General features: G+C 43.5%; 1 protein-coding gene across 2 annotated transcripts in view; it reads left to right on the plus strand.

Annotated features, from left to right (window-relative positions):
• The first annotated feature begins 1,051 nt into the window (after positions 1 to 1,051).
• The window catches only part of STX6 (syntaxin 6), a 45,549-nt gene continuing 29,034 nt past the window's right edge, over positions 1,052 to 17,566 (plus strand). For both annotated transcript variants that reach the window (XM_030847621.2, XM_060295667.1), the window contains exon 1: positions 1,052 to 1,310. In XM_030847621.2, the coding sequence (XP_030703481.1) occupies positions 1,276 to 1,310 (35 nt within the window). In that variant the 5' untranslated portion in view covers positions 1,052 to 1,275. The remainder of the gene's footprint in view (positions 1,311 to 17,566) is intronic.

The following is a 17,566-nucleotide window of genomic DNA, read 5'->3' on the forward strand; positions in this document are numbered from 1 at the left end:
GAACTCAGGTTCAAACAGGGTTTGTCTGGCTTTGAGCACTCTCCCATCTCCAAAAAGACTGGTGACTTTAAGCAAGTCACTTAACATTCCAAGAGCTTCAGACTTCTCACTCGTAAAATGGGGATAACAACAGTAATTACCTCATTGTGAGTGCAACGGAATAACTTAGCACAGTGCTTGACATACAGGAAGTGCTCAATGATAATCAGCAATTAAAGTTCAAAAACCCCACAGCATATCTAGCATATACGTTTGATAACTGTTCTGACCAAAATGCTTTCTGGAATCGCTTTTGAACCATTTAGCCTGGAAGAGGTTGCTATACCTGGCCCTTTCTTTGTCCCTCAAAAGTTCTCTCTCTTGGGAAGCACCGTATGCTGTATGAAAAGAACGCACAGCAAAAGAAAACACACCCCAGTCTGGTAGACAGTGCACAGATTCTCTGGCTCTGCCCTGTCCAGGTTGTGTGAGCACAGGAAATCTTGAAACCTCTCTGAAATTCTCCCATCTACTAAATGGGAATGGTAATACCGCCCCCGCCCCAAGAATATTGAGATAATGCACATACAGCCTTCAGCGCATTGCTGGATATAGTAAGACCTTCATAAAGGAGTTGTTCAATATTATCATAGTCAGATAATGTATACGAGCACGCTTTATTGTAAGTCGAGGACGAGATGGATTTCTAAATCAACGTGTTATCAAAAATCAAGTATCAAAAGTATAGGAAAGGTGAAAGGATTGTGCAAAGCAGGTACTACGGCGTATCTAGGAAACCCGACAGCCTTTCCCGCAAGGGAACAAGCAGCTCCTCCCCCTTGAATCCTGAGGGGCGAGGCGAGAGAAGACCCGCCCTCCCCCACCACCCCCAGAGCCCCGTCTCCAGGGTCTTGTGACAAGGTGCCCATGCCCCGCCGACAAGGGGCGGGGCCGGGTCTGGTCACGTGAGCATGGGTGCGGAAGTGGTGCGGCGGACGGCGTTCGTGACTGGCGGAGGCTGAGCAACCCGGGGGCGGAGCCAGGCGGCCGGACGCGCTGGGAGGAGCCGGGGGAGGGGGCGGCCGCGGGGCCGGGCAACAGAGTCAGGGATTCGGTCTGCGGTGCCGACCAAGTGCTGGACCCGCGGCGGGCCAGTGCACCCCGGCCTGCGCGCGCAGAGGCTCCGGGTCCCTCAGGCCGAGGCGCCGGCGGCCGCGCGAGGCGGGTGGGGTGGGCAGCGTTCGCCGGGCGCGCTGTGCGCGGAGCAAGCGTGAGGCGGCCGGGGGCCGGGACGCCATGTCCATGGAGGACCCCTTCTTTGTGGTGAAAGGGTGAGTGTCGCCCAGGGCTCCACTGGAGGAGGAGGTGGCCGTGCTGCCTGCCCGCACCTCCCCGCTCTCCTCGCTGTAGGGGGATGGGAGGCAGGTAGAGGCTGGCGAGGGGACAGTGGGGACGACTTAGCCTTGAGGGCCATGATCAAGCGTCCAGAGACATCCCCTCCCCGTCCTACCTGGACTTTGAAACCCGTGACCCCAATTAAGCCCCTGGGTAGGGGGTCCCCGTTGGCCTGTGCGCTGCCCTACAACTTATTTGGAGGGGTGGAGGGGTTCAGCAGCTCTGCAGGTGGGAAGGGAGACAGGCGTCCCAGACCAAACTACAGCTGTAGTGGAGAACGGGGCCCTGCTTCGAAGGGGGAAAAACAGCATCTGGGCAGGAAAAGGGAAATGGCCCTCCTGAGCTTTGTAGTTGGCGTGCACGGGGGTGAGCTCCCATTGTCCATTGAGTTCGGAGCGCTGGCCCGCGGACTGGTGAGACCACAACATACCCAGAGGCGTCTGAGCACGTTTGCAGGCTGGGAGGCGGGGGCGCGAGGCTCCGGAAGACAACTCAATTCAGTGGGGGAGTTTTTACCGAGTAATGGGAGGGGAGGAAAGCAGCCGTTCAAACTCAGTGATGATATTGGAAGGAAAACAAAATGAAATCAGCCAAACCAAACTTTCCTTAGCTTTCTGTTAGCACCGGGATTTTCCCACAGTGCTAAAGGAAATGAGTGGTTTCTTTTTAACTCCCTGATTTCATCCAGGCTATTTGACAGGTTTCCCCCGTTTCTTCTGCCTTTCAGACTAGAACAGCCTTAACTTATTTTTCCCTATGAGCTGTCGTGACTCCATCTTTGATTGCTCAGTCGTTTGGAGATAGAAACTTTATTTGCACCGTTACATAGGCTTTATAGCCATTAAACAAATTTAGGAAAGATCGATTCTGTTGTTGTTATAACTTGTCAGCTTTTTAAAAAAATGTCAAACAAACGTTAAAATTCTGAGAACTGCAAAGTTCCGGAAAGATCAGTGCTGATAACCATATAAGTGTCCCTTTGCTTTAAACTAGTTGCTGCTAGCTTCCTATTTTTGTAGGGATAAAAGCTGACCAGTTGCTTGAGAGTGTGTGTGTGTGTGTGTGTGTGTGTGTGTGTGTGTGTTTTAAGGGTTCCTCTCAGAAAATTTAAGTGGTACTTTAGGTGAAATACTTTATTATGAATGATACAGTAAGATATATATTTTTTAACATTTCCCTAAAAAGATTTTCCTTCACCTGACTTTAATTTAGATAGGAAAATGCTGAGTTTAGATTATTAGTAATATGTGGCTCTCTATCTGGAAAATGTGTTGCTTATTAGAAGGATTCATTTTTAGGGGTTGTTTTTTTTTGCGGTACGCGGGCCTCTCACTGTTGTGGCCTCTCCCGTTGCGGAGCACAGGCTCCGGATGCGCAGGCCCAGCGGCCATGGCTCACGGGCCCAGCTGCTCCGTGGCATGTGGGATTTTCCCGGACCGGGGCACGAACCCGTGTCCCCTGCATCGGCAGGCAGACTCTCAACCACTGCGCCACCAGGGAAGCCCTAGGGGTTGATTTTTAAGTGTGAAAGCTGTGTGTTTTTTCCCTTGAATGAATGTTCTTAATGCTTAGGGTGCAAAGGTTATCTCTGGCAGTGGAGGCCATAGATAATCAGAATTTTTGGTTTGATTTTTAATGGAATTTGTGAAAATGCTAAATTGCTTTGCCATCTTGACTTTTTTTTTCTTGCTAGTATCCAATACAGTTTGCCAAGGCTTGCTCACTGATTAGATATCACTGCTTTATTGGAACATTGGCCTGGAGTGTTGGTTGACTTTTACATGGTTTTAGCTCATGTCGTTAAGATGTCAAAACCTTCTGCTGAGGAAAAGTAAAATTAGCTATACGAGTATCTCCAGATTATGTGACGGAATATATGGGGAGTCATTCATGTAGTTCTGTTTATTAATAAAGTTTTGAAGAAACGAAATTGAGCTATCTGTAATGAGGTGGATAGACCTAGAGTCTGTCATACAGAGTGAAGTAAGTCAGAAAGAAAGACAAATACCGTATGCTAACACATATATATGGAATTTAAGAAAAAAAATGTCATGAAGAGCCTAGGGGTAAGATGGGAATAAAGACACAGACCTACTAGAGAATGGACTTGAGGATATGGGGAGCGGGAAGGGTAAGCTGTGACAAAGCGAGAGAGAGAGGCATGGACATATATACACTACCAAACGTGAGGTAGATAGCTAGTGGGAAGCAGCCGCATAGCACAGAGAGATCAGCTCGGTGCTCGCCTAGAGGGGTGGGAGGGAGGGAGACGCAAGAGGGAAGGGATATGGGAACATATGTATATGTATAACTGATTCACTTTGTTATGAAGCAGAAACTAACACACCATTGTAAAGCAATTATGCTCCAATAAAGAAGTAAAAAAAAAGTTTTGAAAGTGCACTGCACAGTGGAAAAATTAAAGATGCCTAAATTGTGGCACTTAGCCTAGGAGCTGATAGTCTAATCTGAGAAACAGCTCACCCCAGAATTAAGTAGAAATGACAGGTGGAAATGATTTAAGTGCCGAAGTGAATCCTACAGATGATTAACTCCCCCAGTAGTTCAGAAAAAGGCATCTCATTAGGAACAGTTACGACTGGAACAGCTTTGGAGGTAGTAGTAGGTCTTGAATTAAGTTTCGAAGGTGGGGAGCATTTAGATAATTCAGGCCTGTGTCTCTTCTGGACTCATCAAGAAGAGTCTCTTATTGGTCTTCCTGCTTCCAGTCTCTTTCCTCTTGCATCTGCCTTGGTTCTGTTGGATGAGTGCTCTCCAGAATGCAGGGTGAGCCACACATTCCATTTTACATTTCCTAGTAGACACAGTAAAAAGTAAAAAACAGGTGAAGTTAATTTTAATGTCATCGTTAACCTAGTATAGTGAAAATATTTCAACGTGTGATTAATCTAAAGATTATTAAATAAGATTTTACCCTTTTTGTACTGTCTTCAAAATCTGGTGTGTATTTTTCACTTACAGCACATCTCAATTTGGATGCTAAATTTTCATCAGGAACACTTTTTTTTTTTTTTTTTTTTTTTTTGGCGGTACACGGGCTTCTCACTGTTGTGGCCTCTCCCGTTGCGGAGCACAGGCTCCGGACGCGCAGGCTCAGCGGCCATGGCTCACGGGCCCAGCTGCTCCGCAGCATGTGGGATCTTCCCGGACTGGGGCACGAACCCGTGTCCCCTGCATCGGCAGGCGGACTCTCAACCACTCTTCGCCACCAGCGAAGCCCCATCAGGAACACTTGATCTGTATTTAGAGTTCATTAAACTTACAGTTGAAAAAGTATTCAATAGATTCACATACCCAAATTGTTCCAAATATACTTCAAAAATTTTCGGTAACTGAATTGCGTATCAGTTTTTAAATTTAAATTAATTAAAATTTAGTTCCACAGTCACACTAGCACAGTTCAGTAGTCACATGTGGCATCCATATTGGGCAGCACAGGTGTAGCTTTTCTAGAACCCAAGCAGGAGTTCCCTACTTAACATCACTGAGTGGCTGCCTGTTGCCTACAGAATAAAATCTCAGCACTTCCTGACCTCCTTGACATAGTCTTCCTCTACCCTCCGCTCACTCTGCCTGCCCTTAGCACAGAGCTCCGGCTTCACCAGACTCAGTACAGTGACGGTGGCCGCAGGACTGGATGCTCTTACTCTACATGCATCCACTCTGCCTGATGCACCCACTTAGCTTTCAGGACTCAGTGTCAGCATCTCCACTGCCTCCAGGAAGTGCTTCCTGTGGCACCTGTAACACATTATTGCACCTCTTCCTCTGGCTGTCTTTCATTACTTGATTGTGAGCTCTGAAGGTTGGAGAACTGTTTGTTTTTCCTGTATTTCCAGCCCAGCACCTTGAATATATAGCATAAATGTTGAATAAATTCTCTTTGGTGGTTGTGGTTAAGGAGTGGTGGTTCGTGGGTGGGAACCCTACCAGCAAAGGCGGGCATTGTGTGTTTAGAAATCATCAAGGAGAGCATCCCAGGTGCAGTAGGAAGTTTATTTGGAAAAGTAATAATAATAATAGCTAACATTTAAAGGATGCAACTCCTATGTCAGGCGTCACGTGCTAAGTAAGCACTTTATAAGAATTTTCACTTTATAAGAACAGTTTTGTGGTGTGGGTATTAGCCCCATTTTACACATGAGGAGCTGAGGGAGCACAGAGGGGTTGAATTACTTCCCCAGGCTCACCCAGCTAATAGGTAATGGACCCAGGATTCAAAATTCAGCTGCCTAGTTCTACTCACACTGTTAACACTTCTACAGGTACATCCACAGGTACAGGTAGAATAGGGTCAAGAAGAGTCTCTAAGAGGCCATTGGAGATTTTTAAAGCAGGGAAATGACATGAAATTAGGGTTTCGGGAATATTGATTTGGTAATAGTGTTGGATGCATCAGTGTGTAGAAAGATTAAAAAGGAGACCAGGGCTTCCCTGGTGGTGCAGTGGTTAAGAATCCGCCTTCCAATGTAGGGGACACAGGTTCGAGCCCTGGTCCGGGAAGATCCCACGTGCCTCGGAGCAGCTAAGCCCGTGCGCCACAACTGCTGAGGCTGCGTTCTGGAGCGTGCGAGCCACAACTACTGAAGCCCGTGGGCTTAGAGCCTGGGCTCCGCAGCAAGAGAAGCCACTGCAATGAGAAGCCCACGCACTGCAATGAAGACCCAACGCGGCCAAAAATAAATAAATAAAAATTAAAAATTAAAAAGGAGACCAGTTCGAAAGCTGTTTTAATTTAAATATGCAGTGATTAGTGCCTGAGTGTTTGAAGCTCGTCTTGTGAGGTTTTGACACTCTCGATGTCTTCTTGTTCAGAGCAGAATCCCAGAACACGGGAGAAAACTACCACAGTTGGGCAGATGTGGCCCTACCTGGCACAGACATTCACAGTGGTATTTTCACTACCAGAACCCCTAGCTCTACTGAATCAACTCAGGCCTGCCCCTAAGTTGTAGTTTGTCTAGTTGACCCTCTCCTGTGTGTTCTCACTGGGTGAGCTTGATTATTCCCATTGTGTCAGGTGGTCCCTGTTTATCTGTGCACGTCCTGCACCCCCGTCACTCTGACCCAACTCTCTCCTGTGTGTTTTTCTGTGTTTTCTACTAATTGTTTGACCTCCCCCATGCTATGGGGTGGATATCTTCCCCTTTTTTTCTTTTCCTTCACCCTCCTTAAAAATGCCTGCCTCTTCTTAGCCCTCTTTACTCCTGTCTCCTCACAGCCCTTCGGTCCCATGTCCACTTGGTCACCGGGGCCCATCAGTGCATCCCCTGGATCTCTCTGGAATCCTCTCTTCCTCTCTGGTTTTGGTTCCTCCACCCTAGTTCATGTCCTTGTTCTCTCGCACCTGAACTCTTCTAAGCAGCTTCTTCACCAAGCTTCATTTGCACTGCTGCCAGACGTGACCTCGGAGACACGTTCAGGTCACAGCTCTATTCGGAATCCTTCCTTCTGAAATACTTACCGAGTGTCTGTTTTCTGTGTGCCAGGGGCTGAGGGGACAGCAATGAACAAATGACATCCCTGTCCTTACGAAGCTTATATTCTAGAGACAGACAGTAAACAAATGAACGAATATATAGTATGTCAGGTGGTGATAACTTCTGTAAGAAGAACAAAGCTGGGCGTAAAGGGAAAGGAAATGCATGTTCTGGGTGTAATTTTTCTTTTTATTTGACTTCCGGAGGCAGTGAGGTTTGGTGAAAGAACTGAGCTTTGTTAATCAAGCTGACCCAAGGTTGGGATCTCACTTCTGTCAATTACTTGGTGTAAGTTTTGGCACATTAGTTATCCTCTCTGAACCTGTTTCTTTATGTACAAAATTGGCTTAACAATGCCTGCTTTATCGGTTATGAGGATTAAATGAGTTAATGCATGTAAGTTGCCTCAGCACAGTTTGGAGTATGTATCAAGTGCTCAGTAAACATTCTCTTTTAACTGTCTATATATGTCTCCATCCAAACAGGCTGCCCTTTCTGAGAGGAAAGACCATGTCTTACTGGTTTTTTTTTTTTTGGAGTAACATTTAAAGTGATATATGCTCATTTTAGAAAACTTAGGAAGTAAAAATATAAAAAAGGATTAAAAATTCATTGAAATACCACCATCCAGAAATAGTTACAATTTTGGTGTTTTTTTAATCTGTTTCTATTAACAGTTTTATGTAATACTATCCATCAGTTTTTGATCTCTTTTTTTTTTTGATATAAATATATCAGTCACTGTCCTGAGAACATGACAGGGATTGTCTTTTTAATCCTTATGAAGTAGGTACTAGTATTATTATCATCTTACAAATGGAGAAAATGAAACTTAGAGAGTAAAAAAAAAACAAACTTACAATTCATAAGCCTGTAATTGGAAAGGCCAGGATTTATATAAATGGGTATTATTGTTGTTATTAATCATTAAGAAATTGTGATCATACTGTCTTAAATCTTTTCATCTGTATTTTTTTATATCCTTAAAATGCTTTTGGTGGGGAGGCTTTTTAATCACTGTATTGTATTTTGTTATATAAATGTGATATAACTTATCACCCAGGACAAGGTTTATGATGTACCTAAATTTTTCACTGTTACAGTTAATATAGTGGCAAGCCTGCTTGTCGCAGGTCTTCATTGCTGCTCCTGATTATTTCCATAGCCTGTAGTCCTGTAGCAGGTTTGCTAATTTAGAGGGGGTGCACATTTTCAGAGCTTCTGATGCATGTTGCCAAATTGCCCTCTAGGATACACCCCTAACTCCACTCGACTCACTACCCCAACCCCCAAAAGTTTGATGGGCCCATTTCCCTTGACCCCTTGCCTGTACTGAGTCTCCTTTTAAGAAATCTTAATTAATTTGCTAGGTGAAACATACCATATTTGAATCATGTTGTTTTCATCATTATGTTCAGTAAGGTGTTACATAGTATTTGATGAGCGAGCCCATATTGAGTTTTGGGTTCTGTAGTTTTTTTCCCTCTCTTGTTTGCAACTTCTAATCAGAATAAGCCACTAAGAAATTGAGTGGTGGAATATGAGAGTACGTTGGTACCAAGTGAGCCTCTCCTATAGGTAAAAGGCATGAATGTTGTGGTTCTTTAATATTTTGCTGATTTGGAGGCGTTGTGTGCCCGAACAAGGACAGTTTTATTTCCAGATTCTTAGCTGTGGATCTGTGTTGAAATAAAGGTGTAAGTAAGCAGATGAGCAAGATAGTGTATGTTACATTGTATTATTCTCTAACCATCTCTGGTCTGTGTGTACAGCCTTTTAAACACTAGATTATGAGCTCCTTGAAGGCAAGCATTGTGCATTTTAGCCACACTGTTGAAAAAACTGTTTATTGGTATAGTCACTGTGAAAAAATTATCCTTATTTGGTGAGTAATTTTATCCAGTAAAATTGAATGTAAGTCAGGTCTCATTTTCTACTTTTTAAAAATCAACTAGATGTTTCTTTCTTTTTTTTTTTTTTTTGGCTGTGCTGTGTGGCTCATGGGATCTTAGTTCCCTGACCAGGAATCGAACCCGGGTCCTCAGCAGTGAGAGCACGGAGTCCTGACCACGGTACCATCAGGGAATTCCCCAATCAGATGTTTCACTGTAAAAACCACTTTGCAGACATTTGTTATATTGAATTAGGCATTTATTGAATGCCTAATAATTCTATTTGGCTCCTGAAATTATAGTTTGGTTTGGAGAACACTGTGCAGATATGTGAAACAGTGTAGGTGAAAGACAATATGCTTTGCGTGTAAGAGTTTGGAATAGAGCTGAGATACTGTGGAGACTGAAAAAACTTGGAAAGACCCCCAGGGGGAATGTTGGTCAGTGACGCTTTAGTGAAGCAAGTAGGGCCTCAATCTGGGCCTTGAAGGAAATGTCTGCTTTTCATTTGCAGAGGTGTAAGGACTCTTCCAGCTGGGGAAGCAGTGAGTGAAAGTAGAGCCAGGAATGAGGAAAGGGAGGATGAGAAGAAGACCTGCCAAGTGAAACAGATTTTGTTTCAGTGAGAAATCAGGTTGGAGATTAAAATCGGCCAGTTTTGGGGTGGAGGAGGCGTGGAATACCCAGCTGAGAAGTTTAAAGTTAATGTTTCCTATTGTAAATTCTTAATCAGGAGGTGGTTTTAACTAGCAGTTACTATGCACTTGCCTATGGTCAAACAACTTCTGAGGGCTCAAACCCAGGTCTTCTGATTCCACAAAGAAAATAGATTTGTCTGGAGCCTTTGCAAAGATGGGATTGAATAGGTACTGGAAGACCCCTCATGCTCTGGGTCAGCAGAACTAGAGGCCAGAAGACAAGAAGTCTGAGCCCCCGTTCTCTTATTTGTTTAATGAGTTCAGACTAGTTACCGTGAAAGTTCCTTCTAGATCTAAAATCCAGTGATGCAACTTAAGTAGAGGTTGTGCAAGGTGAGAAGTAAGAGGAAGAGTCAAAGATGATGCTTGTCTAGACAAGTTTCAAATCTTGGAAAATAGTGTCCCTGTTGACTAAAATGAGGAAGTTAGAGAAGGAAGCTTTTTTTTTTTCTGTTTCATTTTGTTGTATGAATATTTACTGTTTTGTAGGGAGGATACGATTGCTTTGGTTTTAGGCAAATGGAATGATCCTGTAGGCAGCTAAAAATACAGGAATTAGTCCTGGGTGAGAGGTTAGGGTTGGAAATGCAGTGGGGAGTCATCAGCTTCAAGGAATCTTTTGAACCTGCTAGTGTTGTGAGCACCTAGAAGCTATAAAAATAGTGCTGAGAAATACTGGGACCAAGTGGAGGAAGAGGAAAGAGAAAATTAGTAGAAGCTAGAAGAGCACAATGTCACAAAAACAAGGAAGTGAGAGTTTCAAGAAAATAGGCTGTGGTGTCAAGTACACTGGAAATGAGGACGAGTTCAAGTCACCCATGACTTTGACCTGCAGTGTCATTGGTGGCAGTAGTGGTATCCCAGGGGCATTGTGGAAGCAGCAGCAAGTTGAGGTCAAAATTGTATATAACTATAGGAAACTAAGTGAAGGCTCTTTTTTTTCCCTCCGGGAGAATTATTGCGAAAGATATTATCACAGTGAAGTTGAATTTGGAAATGGCAGTCAGGTCAAGTGCAGGGTATGGGTGTTTTTCCCCTTAAGTACAAACGATGTGAGTGTGGAAGTCAAGCAGTAAAAAGAGCTTCTCACCTAGCCCAAGGGGTTGGTGGTAGAACAGGTTGGTGGGATATGGGGTAGAAGGGTGATAGGGTTGCAGAGGTTTGCCCAGCCTAGATTTTTCAGGTTTCATTAGTAGAGTGGAAACCATCAGCCTTCACTAGCCTCTCAGGGTGTTGATGAAACTGGGACCCCACTGTAAAGAGACATGCAGGATGGGTGCTGCCCCAGGTATAGGTGTTGTGGCTTATTGTGTTTTTCCAAAGGTGGCCACCCCAATATACATCCTGTCCTATTTGCTTTTCTTAACTTGTGAAGCTGGCATTCTTCTATCAAGCTGGGGTCCTCATTCCTTTTCTTTGAACCCAGGCAGACCTTTGTAACTGCCTCGACTGACAGAATGAGGCAGAAATGACACTGCTTGACTCCTGAAGCTTTCGTCACAAAAGACAACCAACCAATTCAGCTTTCACCTGCATCTTTCTGACTTGGGACACAAGTCCAGCTCTGCTGAAGCCACTCTGCTGGAGCACACACGTGGAGAGACAACGCAGACACAGAGATGCTACCGAGGAGCACCTGCTTCTGCAGCCCCAGCCTGGCAGTCTTTCAGCTGAGGCCCCAGACATTGTGGAGTGGGGACAAGCCGTCTCTTCTGCGTTCGGCATGAATTCCTGACCCACAGACTCCCCATAAGAAATGGTCGTTTGATGCCATTAAGTTTTGGGGTAACTGTTATACAACCACAGTAACTGGAACGGATGCCAGTTCAGAGCCTATTAGCATGGTCAGAGAAGAAAGGAGAAATCAAAAGGCTGATGGAGGCTGCAGCTATGGTTATCCTGCAATTCGTTGGCCCAATTGAATGACAGATTCCGGGAAACAAAAGCTCCCTAATGGCTAAAATACTTCTTCCTCCCATCTTACCAACAAATTTAATGAGATCCAGATAAGAAATTATTTTATGGACACCTGGATGTATTGCCTGAAGCCCTAAGGGTTGGTTGGGATGGTGAGCCTTTTACCATGGTGGAACAGACTGGAATGTTATATGGCAGGGGCTCAACTAGCAGTGACCAGGGGTTAGTGCTGGGCTGGCTTCAAAAACAAACTGGGGGGCTTCCCTGGTGCAGTGGTTGAGAGTCCGCCTGCCGATGCAGGGGACGCGGGTTCATGCCCCGGTCTGGGAGGATCCCAACATGCCGCGGAGCGGCTGGGCCTGTGAGCCATGGCCTCTGAGCCTGCGCGTCCGGAGCCTGTGCTCCGCAACGGGAGAGGCCACAACAGTGAGAGGCCCGCGTACCGCAAAAAAAAACAAACTGGGGGACTTCCGTGGTGGTCCAGTGGTTAAGATTCCGTGCTTCCAATGCAGGGGATGCGGGTTCGATTCCTGGTCGGGGAACTAAGATCTCACATGCCACATGGCGTGGCAAAAAACAAAACTGGATTGGTTAGTCCTGCCAGTGTCAACTCTTTATTTATAAGGAATGGAAGAATCTGGTTTTGAAAGCGTAGATGAAAGCTTTATTTTTGCCTGAAAGATACATTCTTCAAAGATGTGGACTGTGTTTTCATTTTTTTTTTTTTTTTTTCCGGTATGCGGGCCTCTCACTGTTGTGGCGTCTCCCGTTGCGGAGCAGAGGCTCCGGACGCGCAGGCTCAGCGGCCATGGCTCACGGGCCCAGCTGCTCCGCGGCATGTGGGATCTTCCCGGACCGGGGCACGAACCCGTGTCCCCTGCATCGGCAAGCGGACTCTCAACCACTGCGCCACCAGGGAAGCCCTGTGTTTTCATTTTTGACAGTTGCTTACTGGGAAAGAAGCTCTGTGTTACAGGTGGTCCCATGGGCACTGGCATGGCTTGCAGTGAAGGACCTTCATTCTGGTGGTGATAAGGAGTTCATATCCATGAGGATATGATGGGTCCCATCATTTTGATGGGCCGTTTGGTGGACAGCAAGGGAAAGAGGCTCATCTGTAGTATTTCCAATGCTGTGACTCTTGTTACTCATGAAACGTGTAAGACAAAACTGACTTTGGAAGCATCTGCAACAGATATAGGAGCAGAACATCTGCTTGACTGTTGTAGGAGATGGCCATCTCTCTCCTTCAATGGACTGAAAGATTTCTCTGGGTCAGGAGCTAAACCTGTAATTCCTAGGAAAGCAATTAGCAAGTTTTTGGTGAAATGGTGTCAGACATGATACCCAAAGCTGTCTGTGAGCAGATTATTATTTACCAAGAAGATTGCTAAACTGAAGAGCTCCAAAAATTCAAGGTATACATGATCCCTCATAGAAAGTTGTGTCAGACTTTAATCATTCCCATTATGCACTTGGAAGAAAAACCTGAAAAGAGCTGCACCTAACTCTACAGGAAACAGAGGCAATATCTTGTGATTTTGACCTTTCTGGAGAGCACAGATGAAAGTGGATCACTGTTGACTAAGGAGTCGGCAGCTGCAGCGCTGCCCACAGCGTGCAGCATGCTCACGTGGGCTCACTGTGTGGTGAGCACTAACTATGGAGTAGATGATGCTGGGCATGCCTGTGTGGGAAGTGCCTAACTAGCCAATTCATGCAGAAACAACTCCCTTACCTTTCCTGGGAAAGTAGGTGAAGAAAATTCCACCAGCTCTCCTCTGTTGAAACCCTCACAAATATCAAACAGCTGTCGTGGTTATATACTCCTCTGTCCTATTCATCTGTTTCTTTGGAATGACAGGTGATTCTAAATATTTAGTCCCAGATATTTACAAATAGTTCTGAATTGAGCAGGTTATCTCACTAGGTAGGGTCTTGTACATTATTACATTGTGTCTTGTATTTCTTGAAACTATTCAGAAATTCTAAGTTCTTTGGTATATTCTGGTTACCATTAATATTTGGCTTAAAAATAGGTTTTGTGTGTGACACACGTTTTCTCTTCATTCATGCCTTCTTTTTCAGGGTAATGCTATGCTGAGTTGATATTGGAAGAAGAAAAATTGGGAGATGTTTTAAACTTTGAGGGACCCCGTTAGTTGCTTTTAAGATAGATTCCTTGACACACTGCGTGTTCTGGCTTTTCAAGATCTGAACCATTCCTGACAGTTCCCACCTTTGTGATCCCTTAAAACGTGTCTTAGAAATGTAAACTAAGACTACTTTGATTTTCTCATGTCTGTGCTATTCCATGAAAACTAAAAATGAAACCTCTTTGAAAAATAAGAGATTGAGAGTGGAATAAGCCAGGTCACTGGCCAGGCCTGTTGGGTTTTGAATGTCGTCCTGGGAATGCTTTGCAGCATTTTTCTAATTCCTGCCATTTCTTTCATTTCTTCTTTAGGACACACACAAGTTCTTGCATGCTTAAGGACTCCTTGATTTCACTCTGTGCTGCAAGAATTGAGTCTACCCACCTGCCCCTCCTCCCCCTCGAGTCTGAAAGTGTGGCCCTTGGATCCCAAGGGGGTCTCAATATCCTTTCATAGAAGAGCCCCTCAGCTTAAACTGCTTTTCATGATACTACTCAGATGTTACTTGCTTTTTTTCATCATGTTGACAATAACACTGATGGTGCAAACTGCTGGTGCCTTAGCCTAAATCAAGGCAGTGGCACCAAACTGTACTAGTAGTCATTGTATTCCTCCCTCACAGAGGAAAAGAAAAATGAGAATCATATTCCTTCAAGAATGTTCTTCATGAAACAGTAAAAAAAAAAAAAAAAAAAAAAAAAAAAAAAAAATTATCAAATCTTGAGTCCCAAGAACACCTTTCCTCATTTTTTTAAAAGTTATAATTTACCTACAGTAAAATTGACCCTTTTTAGTGTATACTTCTGTGAAATTTGACAAATGTGTATAGTCAGTAGCGACCACCTCCACAAATAAGTTTCAGGACAGATCCATCACCCCTAAAAGTTTCTGTGTCCCCCTTCCCCCATGCCCAGCATCTGGCAACTACTGATCTATTTTCTGTCCCTATAGTTCTGCCTTCTCCAGAATGTTACAGAAATGAAATCATACATTGTGTGGCCTTCTAACTTCTCACATTTTGCATAATGCATTTGAGATTTGTCCATATTGTTGCGTGTATTTGTGGTTTGTTTCTTTTTATTGCTGAGTAGTATTCCATTGTTCAGATGTACCACAGTTTTCCATTCCTTAGTTGAAGGACATTCGGGTTGTTTTCAATTTTTGGCTGTTACGACTAAAGCTGCTATAAGAATTTGCAGGTTGTTGTATTAACCTGTGTGTTTTTGTATCACCTTGAAGTGGGGTTGTTGGGTCATAATGGTAAGTGTATGTTTTGTATGTTTTTGTGTTTTTGTTTTTTATAAATTTATTTTATTTTTGGCTGCGTTGGGTCTTCGTTGCTGCGCGCGGGCCTTCTCCAGTAGCTGCAAGCAGGGGCTACTCTTTGTTGCTGTGTGTGGGCTTCTTATCGCGGTGGCTTCTCTTGTTGTGGAGCATGGGCTCTAGGTGCGCGGGCTTCAGTAGTTGTGGCTCACGGGCTCTAGAGCGCAGGCTCAGTAGTTGTGGCACACGGGCTTAGTTGCTCCACGGCACGTGGGATCTTCCCGGACCAGGGCTTGAACCTGTGTGCCCTGCACTGGCAGGAGGATTCTTAACCACTGCGCCACCAGGGAAGCCCCTGTATATTTAATTTTAAGAAACAGCCACACTGTTTTCCAAAGTAGCTGTACAGTTTTGCATTTCCACCAGTAATGAATGAGAGTTCCAGTTACTCTACCACCTGGTCAGCACTTGGCATTGTCAATTGGTTGGTTAGTTGTGTGAAGCCATTCTAAGTTTGTAGTGGTATCTCATTGTGGATTTACTTTGCATTTTTCTGATGACTAATGATATTAGGCATCTTTTCATGTGCTAGTTGTCATTTGTATGTCGTCTCTAGTGAAGTGACTGTTCAGATCTTTTGTCCATTTTTAAATTGAGTTTTCTTAAGTTTTGAGAGTTTTTTAAAAAAAATATATTGTTATCAATATCATTAATCAGACATGTAATGCACAAATGTTTTCTCCCAGCCTTAGTACACATTTTAATACTCTGTGGGACGAAATGAGAGAGTGCATGAAACACTTTGGCTGTATTGTGAGCTAAGATGGTGACTCCAGGGAAAGCACTTCTGTGATCCAGCTGTGAGCTGAAATAGCTCGTTTTTTCCTCCATAGAATCTTATTTTTTCTTAAAAGGATGACTCGCAAACTGGTTATTGAGATTTGCATATGTTCACAAATCTCAAAATTATCTTGAGATTTTCTCCAAAATGAATGAGGTGAACCTGTCACTTCTCAGAAAACAACTGACAGTATTTTTGTGGATGATGAAATTAGAGCCTTTGTTTAAAAAATAGAATTTTGGAAAGCTCGTATCAACTGCTATCATCTTACAGATTCCCAGTAGTTAAGTTTTTCTGATGGAATTGGTGGTGATATTATTATATGATATTGGTTATTGTATAATGAAATGAGTCAGCATTTGGAAGATCTTTGATGCTCAGTAAACTAATACTTTACAAATGACCAGTACGTGATGCTGTAAAATCATATGTGGGTAGAACATCCCTTCACAATACAAGATGGAGCAGTGGGTTGTAATGTATGAGAATATACAGCGTCTTTGGTACAGTTTCACCTTCCACGTTGCAGCTAACCTTTAAGAAACTGCCACTTGTTGAGTTTTTGTATTGTGTCAAGAAAGAATATCCACAATTATCTGAAAAGACTGTTAAAATACTCCTCCCTTTTCCAACTACCTATCTGTATGAGGCTGGATTTCCATCATATACTTCAACCAAAACGTGTGTCAACAGACTGAATGTAGAAGCAGATGTGAGAATCCACCTGTCTACTGTTAAACCAGATATTAAAGAGATTTGCAAGTATGTGAATCATTGCCACTCTTCTTACTAAATATTGTTGTTTTAGAAATTTTTGGCGAAAACATTAACATATCATAATTTCATCATTATGTTTGATTAATTGGTAAATATTTTTAAATATCTGTTTGAATTTCTAATACAGTGAGTGGCAATAGATAGAGTCCACATTAATCTGAGTTCTTTGGAGTCTTCAGTAATTTTGAAAAGCGCAAAAGAGTCCTGAGACCAAAAAAGTTTATGGATCACTGCTTAAGAGTTTAATTCCGGCATCCTAGTTGTCTACTGGTGTGGAGAACGTGGTATACCCTAGCCTGAGGCTTCTAGTTCTCGAAAAGGAATTCAGATTTCCTTTACAGAACTGATAATTTTCATATTCTTTAGAATGAGATATCATTTTAGATACCTTTTTAACTCTGTCTTCTGTTGTCATAGAGGACATTCAACACTTACAAATAAACCAAGTACTTCATATTATGGCAAAATGTATACCTCTTTCTTTACCATATCAGCCAGAAACCTCAGTATAGAGTAAAAATAGCAGATTGACATCTCACTTACTTAGTCCTTCTTCTTTTTGTCTCAATAGAGTTTCTCTTTGGCGCTAAAAGCATAAGACTGATGTGAGAGGAAAAATGAGGGGACTTGCCTAACCCGTGAACTGGTTATGAACATAACCTTGGTAGATTCATTGTTGGCTGCGTAGCTCAGTGATTTATTCAGCTAGTCCCAATGGCTGTATTCTCTATTTAACATTCAGCTTCTTAGCTCTCATCAGTATTCACAGTTCAAGATTTTGTAAGTCACCTTTCTTCATGTTGTTAGTGCTGTCTCCTCTGGTACTTGAAATGTCAGAGGGAATAGGATGCGTGCAATTTCTGTTTTAAAGCAATAGGTAACGAACACACTGATTGAACACCCAGAAGAACTGGTTAAGAAATCATAGAAGGATCAAAACAGATCTCTTAGTTTAGGAGCATGAAGGTTATAATCTTTGTACACAAGAGACCATGATTATAAAATGAGTCCTTTATGGCTTTTATATGTGGTAGTGTTAGATTATAATATTTAAATGGTGGATACTGGCCCAATGGCAGGGGCAGGCGAGGAGTTCTTAAGACCTTGTGACTGTATCTAATCTAAAAGCAAAATAGGCCGTCGCTCT

This window comes from Globicephala melas, chromosome 1 (genome assembly GCF_963455315.2).
Source record: "Globicephala melas chromosome 1, mGloMel1.2, whole genome shotgun sequence".
Lineage (NCBI taxonomy): Eukaryota > Metazoa > Chordata > Mammalia > Artiodactyla > Delphinidae > Globicephala > Globicephala melas.